Source organism: Anolis carolinensis, unplaced genomic scaffold (assembly GCF_035594765.1).
Source record: "Anolis carolinensis isolate JA03-04 unplaced genomic scaffold, rAnoCar3.1.pri scaffold_15, whole genome shotgun sequence".
Classification (NCBI taxonomy): Eukaryota; Metazoa; Chordata; class Lepidosauria; order Squamata; family Dactyloidae; genus Anolis; species Anolis carolinensis.
Genome location: NW_026943826.1, coordinates 627,108 through 640,090, shown reverse-complemented (window position 1 = coordinate 640,090; position 12,983 = coordinate 627,108). Strand labels below are relative to the sequence as shown.

At 43.0% G+C, this 12,983-nt stretch overlaps 1 protein-coding gene across 2 annotated transcripts in view; it reads right to left on the bottom strand.

Annotated features, from left to right (window-relative positions):
- The window catches only part of ece1 (endothelin converting enzyme 1), a 96,060-nt gene that overhangs the window by 52,552 nt on the left and 30,525 nt on the right, over positions 1-12,983 (bottom strand). The window contains exon 1 of one of the 2 annotated variants that reach the window (XM_062965753.1): positions 5,526-5,744. The exons of the other annotated variant lie outside the window; for it this stretch is intronic. Coding sequence (XP_062821823.1) covers positions 5,526-5,729 — 204 coding nt within the window. The 5' untranslated portion in view covers positions 5,730-5,744. Of the gene's footprint in view, positions 1-5,525; positions 5,745-12,983 lie in introns of those variants that run through there. 2 annotated transcript variants of the gene reach the window in all.

Sequence of the window (12,983 nt, the reverse complement as noted above, 5' to 3'; positions counted from 1 at the left end):
GCCATAAACACCTGGGCCATACCTGTCATAAGATATACTGCTGGCATCATAAACTGGACACAGATGGAACTGGACAATTTGGACAGAAAAACAAGAAAACTCATGACCATTCATCATTCACTGCACCCTCGCAGTGATGTTGACCGGCTATATCTGCCTAGAAGATCAGGGGGCAGAGGACTCTTACAAGTAAAGCAAGCCGTCAAAGAAGAAGAACATGCCCTGGCAGAATATGGAAAGCAAAGAGAAGAACCTGCTTTGATTGAAGTCAAAAATCAGAAACTCCTCAAAGCACAGCAGACAAATAATCAGTACAAGAAAACCGCACTACAAACTAGAGCTGACAGCTGGCACAACAAAACATTGCATGGAAAGTTTCTTGACAAAATTGAAGGAAAAGCTGATAAGGAGAAGACCTGGCTCTGGCTCACGAATGGGACCCTGAAGAAGGAGACAGAAGGCCTGATCCTTGCAGCCCAGGAACAAGACATCAGAACAAAGGCAATTAATAATAATAATAATAATAATAATAATAATAATAATAGAAGACCTGGCTCTGGCTCACGAATGGGACCCTGAAGAAGGAGACAGAAGGCCTGATCCTTGCAGCCCAGGAGCAAGACATCAGGACAAAGGCAATTCAGGCCAAGATCGAAAAATCAGCTGATGACCCAAAATGCAGACTCTGCAAGGAAACTGACGAAACCACTGATCATATCCTCAGCTGCTGTAAGAAAATCGCACAGACAGACTACAAACAGAGGCACAACTACGTGGCCCAAATGATCCATTGGAACTTATGCCTCAAGTCCCACCTCCCAGCAGCAAAGAACTGGTGGGATCACAAACCTGCAAAAGTATTGGAAAATGAGCACGCAAAGATACTGTGGGACTTCCGAATCCAGACTGACAAAGTTCTGGAACACAACACATCAGACATCACAGTTGTGGAAAAGAAAAAGGTTTGGATCATTGATGTTGCCATCCCAGGTGACAGTCGCATTGAAAAACTCAGCCGCTATCAGGACCTCAAAATCGAACTTCAAAGACTCTGGCAGAAACCAGTGCAGGTGGTCCACACTCAAGGTGGGAAACAAAATACAACGAGTGCAAAACAAAACCTAGGCAATAAACAGTCAACACAACATTATAAATTCACATATAACATAGGTAAAAAGGTTTTCCCCTGACATTAAGTCAAGTTGTGCCCGACTCTGTGTGTTGGTTCTCATCTCCATTTCTAAGCCAACGATGTACGTAGACGCCTCCAAGATCATGACGGCATGGAGTGCCATAACCTTCCCACCAGAGCAGTACCTATTGATCTACTCACATTTGCATGTCCATTGACGTCTCCAAGATCATGACGGCATGGAGTGCAATAACCTTCCCAACGGAGCAGTACCTATTGATCTACTCACATTTGCATGTCCATAGACGTCTCCAAGGTCATGATTGCATGGAGTGCCATAACCTTCCCACTGGAGCAGTACCTATTGATCTACTCACATTTGCACGTCCACTGACGTCTCCAAGGTCATGATTGCATGGAGTGCCATTACCTTCCCACCGGAGCAGTACCTATTGATCTACTCACATTTGCATGTCCATTGACGTCTCCAAGGTCATGACTGCCGTTACCTTCCCACTGAAGCGGTACCTATTCATCTACTCACATTTGCATGCTTTCGAACTGCTAGATTGGCAGAAGCTGGGACTAACAGCGGGCGCTCACTCCGCTCCCCAGATTCGAACCGCCGACCTTTGGGTCAGCAAGTTGAGCAGCTCAGTGGTTTAATCTGCTGCACCACTGGGGCCTGGAACGTAAGTGTAAAACAAGTCACATAAAATTCTAACAACCCCTGTGAACATACATCTATCTATGCACATAATAAAAGTGAAAAATGTTTGTGTGTGTACGTGGTGGGGGTGTCCACTTACACAGACAGCAGAAAGCAAGGCTGCTCCCTCTTCCTTGGGACACTCAAAGCAGCTACGTATTTATATTATATATCTATATCTATATATGCCCCCATTGGTGCAGCGGGTTAAACCGCTGAGCTGAGGAACTTGCTGACTCAAAGGTTGGCGGTTCGAATTCGGGGAACAGAGTGAGCTCCCACTGCTAGCCCCAGCTTCTGCCAACCTAGCAGTTCAAAAACATGCAAATGTGAGTAGATCTATAGGTACTGCTCCGGTGGGAAGGTAACATGGGTGCTCCATGGGAGTTATAGTTTACCCGTATCCAGAGAGCAATGAACCCAGCTAACATTGGCTCTGGATCAAACTTGGCACACAGATCCAACATGGCCAACTGTGAATACTAGCGGAGTTTTGGGAGCTGTAGTTCACCCACATGCTCATGCATTTCCTAATGGGAGCATTCATAAAGAAGCAACAGGAAAGGCTGAGTATTTTTCTAAGACATGGTGTAACATAGGACCAAACAGATATGACCTCATATCCAAAAACAAACAATAACCTGGACAACGCTGGGTACCCAAGCTAGTAATAAATATAATAAATAGAAATACGGGAAGGTAATGGTGCTCCATGCAGTCATGCCAGTGGCCACATGACCTTGGAGGTGTCTATGGACAACGCCGGCTCTTTGGCTTAGAAATGGAAATGAGCACCAACCCCCCCGAGTCAGACATGACTGGACTTAACGTCAGGGGAAACCTTAACAATATGGATACATGGCTCTCTTGTCTCCTTTTAGCCTTCTCTTTTGCAGCTAAACAGACCCAGCTCTTTAAGCTGCTCCTCATAGGGATTATTCGTGGTCTCCAGGCCTTTGATCCTTTGAGTCTCCCTCTTCCTCTGGACTCCTTCCAGCTCAGAGTCAATCTCTCTTTGGGAGTGTGGGGCCCGGGGGGACACACTGTCATTCTCGGCGATCTCTTGGGGACTTCAGTTCCCAGAATCCCCGATCGCTGGCCTTAAAGGCTAGAGTTTGGGCGCCGAGGCCAAAGGAGGAAAGCAGTGCAAGTCAAGAATCCGCTCCTCGTGGGGAAAAACCAACAAATGGATGGCCACTCCATCCATCCATCCATCCATCCATCCATCCCTTCTCCTCATCACACGCTCCGTGGGCCCCAACAATGCGCCCGCTGTGCGCCAGGCACCCAAGGCGGATCCATTCATCACGCTGCGGGAACATTTGTGGCTTGGGCCACGCGCTCCCATCACCCTCCGGGGACCATGGGAGGGGCAATCTTACCGTGGCGCCCTGCTTTCATTTCAGCCTGCCATTGCAATGCATTATTATTAATATTATTAATAATATTATATTAGATATTATTACATTATCTATTCATTACTATAATATTCATGTATACCCCGCTTTCTCTCTCCCTAATGAGACTCAAAGCAGCTATGCATCCATTATTGGTATTGCATTGTATTATTATTAATATTAATATTATATTAGATATTATTACATTATCTATTTGTTACTATATTTATTTATACTCTGCTTTCACTCTCCTGAAGGAGACTCAAAGTGGCTATGTATCTATTATTATTATTATTATTATATTTATTTATACTTCACTTTATCTCCCCTGCAGGGAACTCAAAGTGGCTGTTTCTATTATAATTATTATATTTACATGATGATGATTATTATTACAGTAGAGTCTCACTTATCCAACACTCGCTTATCCAACGTTCTGGGTTATCCAACACATTTTTGTAGTCAATGTTTTCAATACATCGTGATATTTTGGTGCTAAATTCGTAAATACAGTAATTACAACATAGCATATTGAACTACGTTTTCTGCCAAATTTGTTGTCTAACATGATGTTTTGGAGCTTAATTTGTAAAATCATAACTTAATTTGATGTTTAATAGGCTTCTTCTTAATCTCTCCTTATTATCCAACATATTCGCTTATCCAACATTCTGCCGGCCCGTTTATGTTGGATAAGTGAGACTCTACTGTATATTAATCTATACCCCACTCTATCTCTCCTGAAGGAGACTTAAAGCGGCTATGTATTCATTATTGGTATTACAGTAGAGTCTCACTTATCCAACGTTCTGGATTATCCAACACATTTTTGTAGTCAATGTTTTCAATATATCGTGATATTTTGGTGCTAAATTCGTAAATACAGTAATTACTACATAGCATTACTGCGTATTGAACTACCTTTTCTATAAAATTTGTTGTATAACATGATGTTTTGGTGCTTAGTTTGTAAAATCATAATCTGATTTGATGTTTAATAGGCTTCTCCTTAATCTCTTCTTGTTATCCAACATATTTGCTTATTCAACGTTCTGCCAGCCCATTTATGTTGGATAAGTGAGACTCTACTGTATTATTATATATTATATTTATTGTTGTTGTTATTATTATTATTGTTATTGTAGGGTTGCTGTGAGTTTTCCGGGCTGCCTGGCCATGTTCCAGAAGCATTCTCTCCTGACGTTTCGCCCACATCTGTGGCAGGCATCCTTTGAGGTTGTCAGGTATGCTGGAAACTAGGCCAGTGGGGTTTGTGTATACACACACACACACACACCTATATAATAATAATAATAATAATAATAATAATAATAATAATAACAACTTTATTTTTATACCCGGCCTCTATCTCCCCAAAGGGGACTCAGGGCGGCTTCCATGGGGCCGAGCCCGAATAAAAACAACAGCAATATAAAACACAACAATAGACAAAAGACATGCACAATTATAAAAATGTAAACATTAGCCAATAAAAACAAATGACAAGAACTAATAAAAACATGGATCCAAACGGAGAGGTTGTAAAAGTAGGCTGGGTCAGGTGCACCCTAGATCCCAGTGGAACAATGTCCCGGGTGGGAGAAAGAACTCTTGTCTGTTGGAGGCCAGGGTGGATGTAGCCATTGGCCGCCTTGATTAGCACTGAGTGGCCTTGCAGCTTCAAAGGCTGGCTGCTTGCTGCCTGCCCGGGTGAGTCAAAACCAAGGGAATTCCAGGCAGGAGACAATCAGGGCCAGCTAACACCTCCACAACAAAAGGCCGTGGTGGAGGCTCCTTCCTTGGAGGCTTTTAAGCAGAGGCTGGATGGCCATCTGTCGGGGGTGCTTTGAATGCGATTTCCTGCTTCTTAGCAGGGGGTTGGACTGGGTGGCCCATGTCCTACTATTCTAGGATTCTAGGAAAAGGATTCCCCCAGGCAGGAAGCAAGCAGCCAGGCTTTGCAGCTGAAAGGCCATTCAGTGCTACTCCCCCCCCCCCCCGGCCTAGTTCCCCACCGCCCTCACAGCCTCTGAGGATGCCTGTCAGGAGAGAGTGCTGCTCCTAGGGCACGGGGGAGGTCACTTCCGGGAGCCCACTTCCTCGCTGGCCACGCGGCCCCTCCATCCACGGACGCGCCATCCGCGGGCTTGGCGGGCGCCTCCTCCTCCTCCTCCTCCTCCTCCTCCTCCCCTCCGCCGCCCGCCCGCCCTGCGAGAGAGGAGCACAAGGCCCAGCATCCCCGCCCCGAGGTAGGGAGAGGCTCCGGCCCCCTCAGCCCCTCACTCACCATGGCGCCGCCCGCTGCCTGCCGCCTCTCCTCTCCTCGCCTCTCCTCTCTCGTTCTCTTTCTCCGGGGCGGGGCTTCTCCTGGCCACGCCCACCCCGCGCCCGCTTCCAGTCCTCGGTGAACATCTCTCTCTCTCTCTGGCGCGCCCTCTGGTGGCCTCTGCGCGCATAACGGGGCCGGAGACCCTTCTCTCCATTTATTCATTTATTTATTTATTTGCATCACTTTAATAATAATAATAATAATGATAATAATAATAATCATCATAATAATCATAATAATAATAACCATAATAAAGCTTTATTTATATACCGCCCTATCTCCCTGAGGGGACTCAGGGCGGTTTCCAATCAAAATAACAACGTACATTACCTAGTCAGCAATTGAGAGACCATATTAAAACAGATACAACTATACAATGAAAATAGGCAATAAATAACAATTACAAACCAGCCATAATCGAGAGGACAGGGATCATTAGCCAAGAATCCTAACAGTCCGGTTAGGGATGGATGAATCTTATAATATAATGCATTTACAGATAATATTGATAATCATATTATAATGTAATACAATATAATAATAATAATACAGTATTATACAGTAGAGTCTCACTTATCCAACATTCACTTATCCAACATTCTGGATTATCCAATGCATTTTTGTAGTCAAAGTTTTCAATATATCGTGATATTTTGGCGCTAAATTCATAAATACAGTAATTACTACATAACATTACTGCCTATTGAACTACTTTTTCTGCCAAATTTGTTGTATAACATGATGTTTTGGTGCTTAATTTGTAAAATCATAACCTAATTTGATGTTTAATAGGCTTTTCCTTAATCTCTCCTTATTATCCAACATATTCACTTATCCAACGTTCTGCCGGCCCGTTTACGTTGGATAAGTGAGACTCTACTGTATAAAATTTTAAACATGTCCACGGTTAGAATCCATTCACCCAGAATCCTCAACCCGTATATACTCGAATATAAGCTGACCCAAATATAGGCCGAGGCACCTAATTTTACCACAAAAAACCCTGGGAAAACGTTGACTCCAGTATAAGCCGAGATACCAATAAAATTACATTACCGTATATACTCGAGTATAAGCTGACCCAAATATAAGCCAAGGCACCTAATTTTATCACAAAAAAAACCTAGGAAAACGTTGACTCCAGTATAAGCCGAGATACCAATACAATTACATTACCGTATATACTCGAGTATAAGCTGACCCAAATATAAGCCAAGGCACCTAATTTTATCACAAAAAAAACCTAGGAAAACGTTGACTCCAGTATAAGCCGAGATACCAATACAATTACATTACCGTATATACTCGAGTATAAGCTGACCCAAATATAGGCCGAGGCACCTAATTTTACCACAAAAAACCCTGGGAAAACGTTGACTCCAGTATAAGCCGAGATACCAATAAAATTACATTACCGTATATACTCGAGTATAAGCTGACCCAAATATAAGCCAAGGCACCTAATTTTATCACAAAAAAAACCTAGGAAAACGTTGACTCCAGTATAAGCCGAGATACCAATAAAATTACATTACCGTATATACTCGAGTATAAGCCGACCCGAATATAAACCAAGGCACCAGTATAAGCCGAGGGTGGTAAATTTCAGAAATAAAATCAGATACCAATAAAATTACATTAATTGAGTCATCAGTAGGTTAAATGTTTTTGAATATTTACATAAAGCTCAAATTTAGGATAAGACTCTCCAACTCTGATCAAAGCATTATTCTCATCTCCTTCAATGTCAATGTGCTTATGTATCCTTTTAATAATAATAGAGTAAAATAATACATGTAATAATAGTAATAATAAATAATACAGGAAAATAATACATGTAGTAATAAATAGAGTAAAATAATAAATGCAAAAATAATAGGATCAGAATGAAATAATACATGTATTATTAATAATAATAATAATAATAAAAACAGAGTAAAATAAATGTAATAGTAGCAACAATAATAGAGACAAATAATAAATGTAATAATACCAATAATAATAGAGAAAAACAATAAATGTACCATATATTCTTGAGTATAAGCCGACCTGAATATAAGCCCACCAGGACCCTCACCCAAGTATAAGCCGAGGGGGAATTTTTCAGTCTTAAAAAAAAGGGCTGAAAAACTAGGCTTATACTCGAGTATATACAGTAAGACATCTGACCAACTTTAGAGCCAGGAAGATAGTTCCATAGCAACATGCTATGCCAATGTATATATATATAATTTATAATAATTTATAAATATATAATATACTAGCTGTGCCCGGCCACGCGTTGCTGTGGCAAAGTCTGGTGTTATGGGAAATAAAGTATTGACGAATAGGTGGTAGTTAAGGTCAAGGGTAAAGGTTTCCCGTGACGTTAAGTGCAGTCGTGTCTGAGTCTGGGGGTTGGTGCTCATCTCCATTTCTAAGCCGAAGAGCCGGCGTTGTCCGTAGACACCTCCAAGGTCATGTGGGATGACTGCATGGAGCGGCAGCAATTGGATAAAAACAAATTAGATAATCTGTGGAAGAGGCCTAAGAGAGGCTTAAGTCTGCCTGTCCCCTCGGCTGAGTTGGTTGCTAGGAGACCAAGTGGGCAGAGATGAGCCCTCTAACTGGCAGCAATTGGATAAAAACAATTATTCCTCTCCCTCTAATTAGGACTTTATTTTTCTTTTCTTTTTGTTGTATCAACCTAGAGGCGTGGATGATGGGTTGTGTTGTCAAATTTCGAGGTTGGGGGGCCTGTAGTTTTGTTGTTTTGTGGGTCGCCGTGATGCCATCACTCATTTATATATATATACTAGCTGTGCCTGGCCACGCGTTGCTGTGGCGTTGTCTGGTGGTGTTGGTGAGAAATTGTTGAGGTAGTGGTGGTATTGAATGTCTGTTGTACGGTTGTCTTTATGTTTAGTATGCACACTGAAGTGGATTATATGGCAGTGTGGAATCAAGATAATCCAGTGCAAAGCAGATAATATAAGATTCTAAATGGGTTATATAGCTGTGTGGAAGGGCCTTGAGTCTACACTGCCATATAATCCAGTTCAAATCTGATAATATGTGGAAGAGGCCTAAGTGAGGCCTAACTCTGCCTGTCCCCTGGGCTGAGTGGGTTGCATGTGGGTGGCGCTTAGCCTTCTAACTGGCAGCAATTGGATAAAAACAATTATTCCTCTCTCTCTAATTAGGACTTTATTTTTCTTTTCTTTTTGTTGTATCAACCTAGAGGCGTGGATGATGGGTTGTGTTGTCAAATTTCGAGGTTGGGGGGCCTGTAGTTTTGTTGTTTTGTGGGTCGCCGTGATGCCATCACTCTTTTATATATATATATAGATTGTAAATACACCTCCCAGAATGCCTGCTTGCAGCCCACTGGGTCCTTGGGGAAGGACTGCAGCTCCCACCCTCCCCTCCGCCCCGAGGCCCAGCCCTTTCCAGCCTGGAAGTGAATCAAAGGAAGCGTCCCTTCGAAGGATAGGTTTTGTGGCCGGAAATGAATGGTCCAGAGGCGCCTTCTTCCCTTCCTTCCTTCCTTCCTTGCTCAGAGGAGTGACTCAAAGGAAGGGCACGGCCCTCCCAAAGGACTATGATTATTTATCCTCATCATCATCATCATCACCGCTAATATATTATTATTACTATTATTATTACCATCATCATCATCATCATTATTATTATTTCGGACTGTTCCTTGCTGCCATTCCTTGCTTCCTCCTTCTTGAGTCAAGCGCTGACTTAGATTTAAAATGTGTTGTCGAAGGTATTCATGGCTGGAACCACTGTGTTTTTTCCGGGCTGCCTAGCCATATCTCAGAAGCATTCTCTCCTGATGTTTTGCCCACACCTGTGGCAGGCATCCTCAGAGGTTGTGAGGTCTGTTGGAAGCTAAGCAAGTGGGGTTTATATGGGTGGAAGAGGGAAAGGACTCTTGTCTGTTGGAGGCAAGTGTGGATGTGGCAATTAATCACCTTGATTAGCATTGAATCAATATTTTTTATTTTAATTTTATCAATATTTGTATGTATGTATTTTTATCCTTTACAATGTAGCTTGTAAATCGCCTAGAGCATCTTGGATGGAGAGCGATTAATAAGTAATTAGATGATAATGATGATGATGATGGTGGTGATGAATGACCTTGCAGCTTCAAAGCCTGGCTGCTTCCCTTCCTGGGAGAATCCTTTGTTGGGAGGTGTTCGCTGGCCCTGATTGTTTCCTGTCTGGAATCCAGTGAGTGTTGTTCTTTATTTACTGCCCTGATTCTAGAGTGTTTCTAAAATACTGGTAGCTAGAAAGCAGCCAGGCTTTGAATTTGCAAGAACATTCAGTGCTAATCGAAAGTGGCCAATGGCAACATTCCCATTGTAAATAAAGAACAATGTCCAGAGGACAACGGAATTCCAGACAGGAAACAATCAGGGCCAAACAAAGTATTCCCCCAGGCAGGAAACAGCCAGGCTTTGAAGCTGCAAGGCTATTCAGTGCTAATCAAGGCGGCCAATGGAAACATTCCAACTTGCCTCCAGCAGACAAGAGCCCTTTCTTTCTCCCACACCTGACATCATTCCACAGGGATATATAAACCCCACTGGCCTCGTTTCCAACAGACCTCGCAACCTCTGGGGGTGCCTGCCATAGAAGGGGGTGAAACATCAGGAAGGAGTGCTGCTTCTGGAACATGGCCAGAGAGACGGAAAACTCACAGCAACCCACTCTTGTTCTTTATTTACTGTCCTGATTTTAGACTTTCCTAACAAACCCTAGAACCGTAAAACCCTAAATCCCTGAAACCCTAAAACCCTAAAACCCTAAATAAAACCCTAAATAAAACCCTAAATACAATCCACAAACCCAGAAACCCTAAAACGGTAAAACCCTAAAACCCTCAATAAAACCCTAGAACCCTAGAACCGTAGAACCCTACACACACCCACCCACATACATACAACATACATACATATATACACGCACACCCCCCCACTTGTCTCGTTCCCAACCAACCTCCCAATCTCCGAGGATGCCTGCCTGCTGTAGATGTGGGCGAAACGTCAGGAGAGAATGCTGCTTCTGGGACATGGCCAGACAGCAACCCAGAGATTTATAACTTCGAGGAGGATGGAGAAATAAAGGCGGCTTGGAAATGAAAAACACGGTCCCCTTGAAAACCACATGAAGAAAACACGACAGCGCTCGCTCGGGACAATGAGAGGGGCCCCTTGGCTTTGAAACAAGAAAGGATTTTAACGGGAAAGTCTTTGGAGCAAATAATCGGAAACAGAGGATCCCGAAAAACTGCACAAATAACTTTTCTCTTGCATCTTAATCACTCACAGGCCCACAAGGCAATACATACGCGCGCACACACACACACACACATATATTAGCTTGGCTACCCGGCATTGCCCGGGTTGTAAGTCACTTTTTAATTGTCCAAGATGCATAAAGTTGTGGGCGAACTACAACTCACATCATGGCCAGTCAACCCCAGAAACCCTTTCGGGGTGGGAGAAATGCTGGACCAACTCCAACCACTATCATGCCAGACGACACAGAGAAGCCACTGAAATCCACAAGCACGTGGACAACTTCAACACAAAGGAGGAAACCATGAAAAGGAACAAAATCTGGCTGCCAGTATTAAAAAACTCAGTGGATGGGAAGCAACACTCTGAGGGCAGAGGAGCCCCAGGGACGGCTAATGACTCTGAACAAAGGAAGCCCCCCAGGCAAGAGATGAAACTTTCCAATGCTAATTAAGGTGATTAACTGAAACATTAGCGCTGGCTTCCAACTGACAAAGGACTCTTGCCACACCCTGGACTCTCCACAGATAGATATTTACATTCCTTGCCTAGTTTCTCCATACCTCACAGCCTCTCAGGATGCCTGCCATAGATGTGGGCGAAACGTCAGGAGAGAATACTTCTGGAACATGGCCACACAGCCCGAAAGACATACAGCAACCCCATTATGGGGATAGATTGAGATAGATAGATGTGAGATAGATAGAGTGACACCCTACTTGCTTCCTAGAGTCAGAGATATCATTGATTTATCTATCTATTTATTTATCATTTATTTACCTATGGGATTATTGATCCTCACCCCCCCCCCCAAATTGGAAGCTGTTGTGATGATCATTGATTGTCATTTTTAGTGTAAAATTTTATTTTGTGTAATAATGTGTTTGTATATTGCTATGTACTGTTTTTTAAAAAAAAATATTGTGGGATATATATACTGTATATACGTACACACACACACAGACATTCAATCTTGATATTGCACAATCAAAATACCAGTATTTTTCCCCAATTCCGCCACCTCCCCCTTATTACCCATGAACTTATTCTTTCATAATACCGGGGTACAGAAATACTATTGAATATTGATACCTAGGTATATTTATTTATCTATGGGATTATTGATCCTCGCCCCCCCCCCCCCCATTGGAAGCTGTTGTGGTTATCATTGATTGTCACTTTTAGCGTAAAATTTTATTTTCTGTAATAATGTGTTTTTATATTGCTATGTACTGTATGTTGTGTATTATTGTTGTAAACCGCCCTGAGTCCCTTTTGGCAGATAGAGCGGTATACAAATAAATTATTATTATTATTATTATCAACACAACGACGTTGTATGGCACAGCAAACAAGATAGATATGCTGGATTTCGTATCACAAAATCACAAGTCAAACACTTCCCAAGTGTCTAGGACTGTGTGATGTATTTTCGGATGATGTGTGCAGATCCCAGCAGGGTGGCCTTTTGCAGTTGGCAGATGGTGATTTTGTCAATGTCTATTGTTTCCAAATGCCGGCTGAGATCTTTTGGCACGGCACCCAGTGTGCCCATCACCACCGGGACCACCTGCACTGGTTTCTGCCAGAGTCTTTGCAGTTCTGAGGTCCTGAGAGCGGCTGAGTTTTTCCTGTTGTTTGTCGTCAATGCGACTGTCACCTGGGATGGCGACATCAATGATCCAAACCTTGTTCTTTTCCACAACTGTGATGTCTGGTGTGTTGTGTTCCAGAACTTTGTCAGTCTGGATTCGGAAGTCCCACAATATCTTTGCTGCTCATTTCCCAATACTTTTGCAGGTTTGTGATCCCACCAGTTCTTTGCTGCTGGGAGGTGGGACTTGAGGCATAAGTTCCAATGAATCATTTGGGCCTCATAGTTGTGCCTCTGTTTGTAGTCTGTCTGTGCAATTTTCTTACAGCACCTGAGGATATGATCAATGGTTTCGTCGGTTTCCTTGCACAGTCTGCACTTTGGGTCATCAGCTGATTTTTCGATCTTGGCCTTGATTGCCTTTGTCCTGATGTCTTGCTCCTGGGCTGCAAGGATCAGGCCTTCTGTCTCCTTCTTCAGGGTCCCATTCGTGAGCCAGAGCCAGGTCTTCTATTATTATTATTA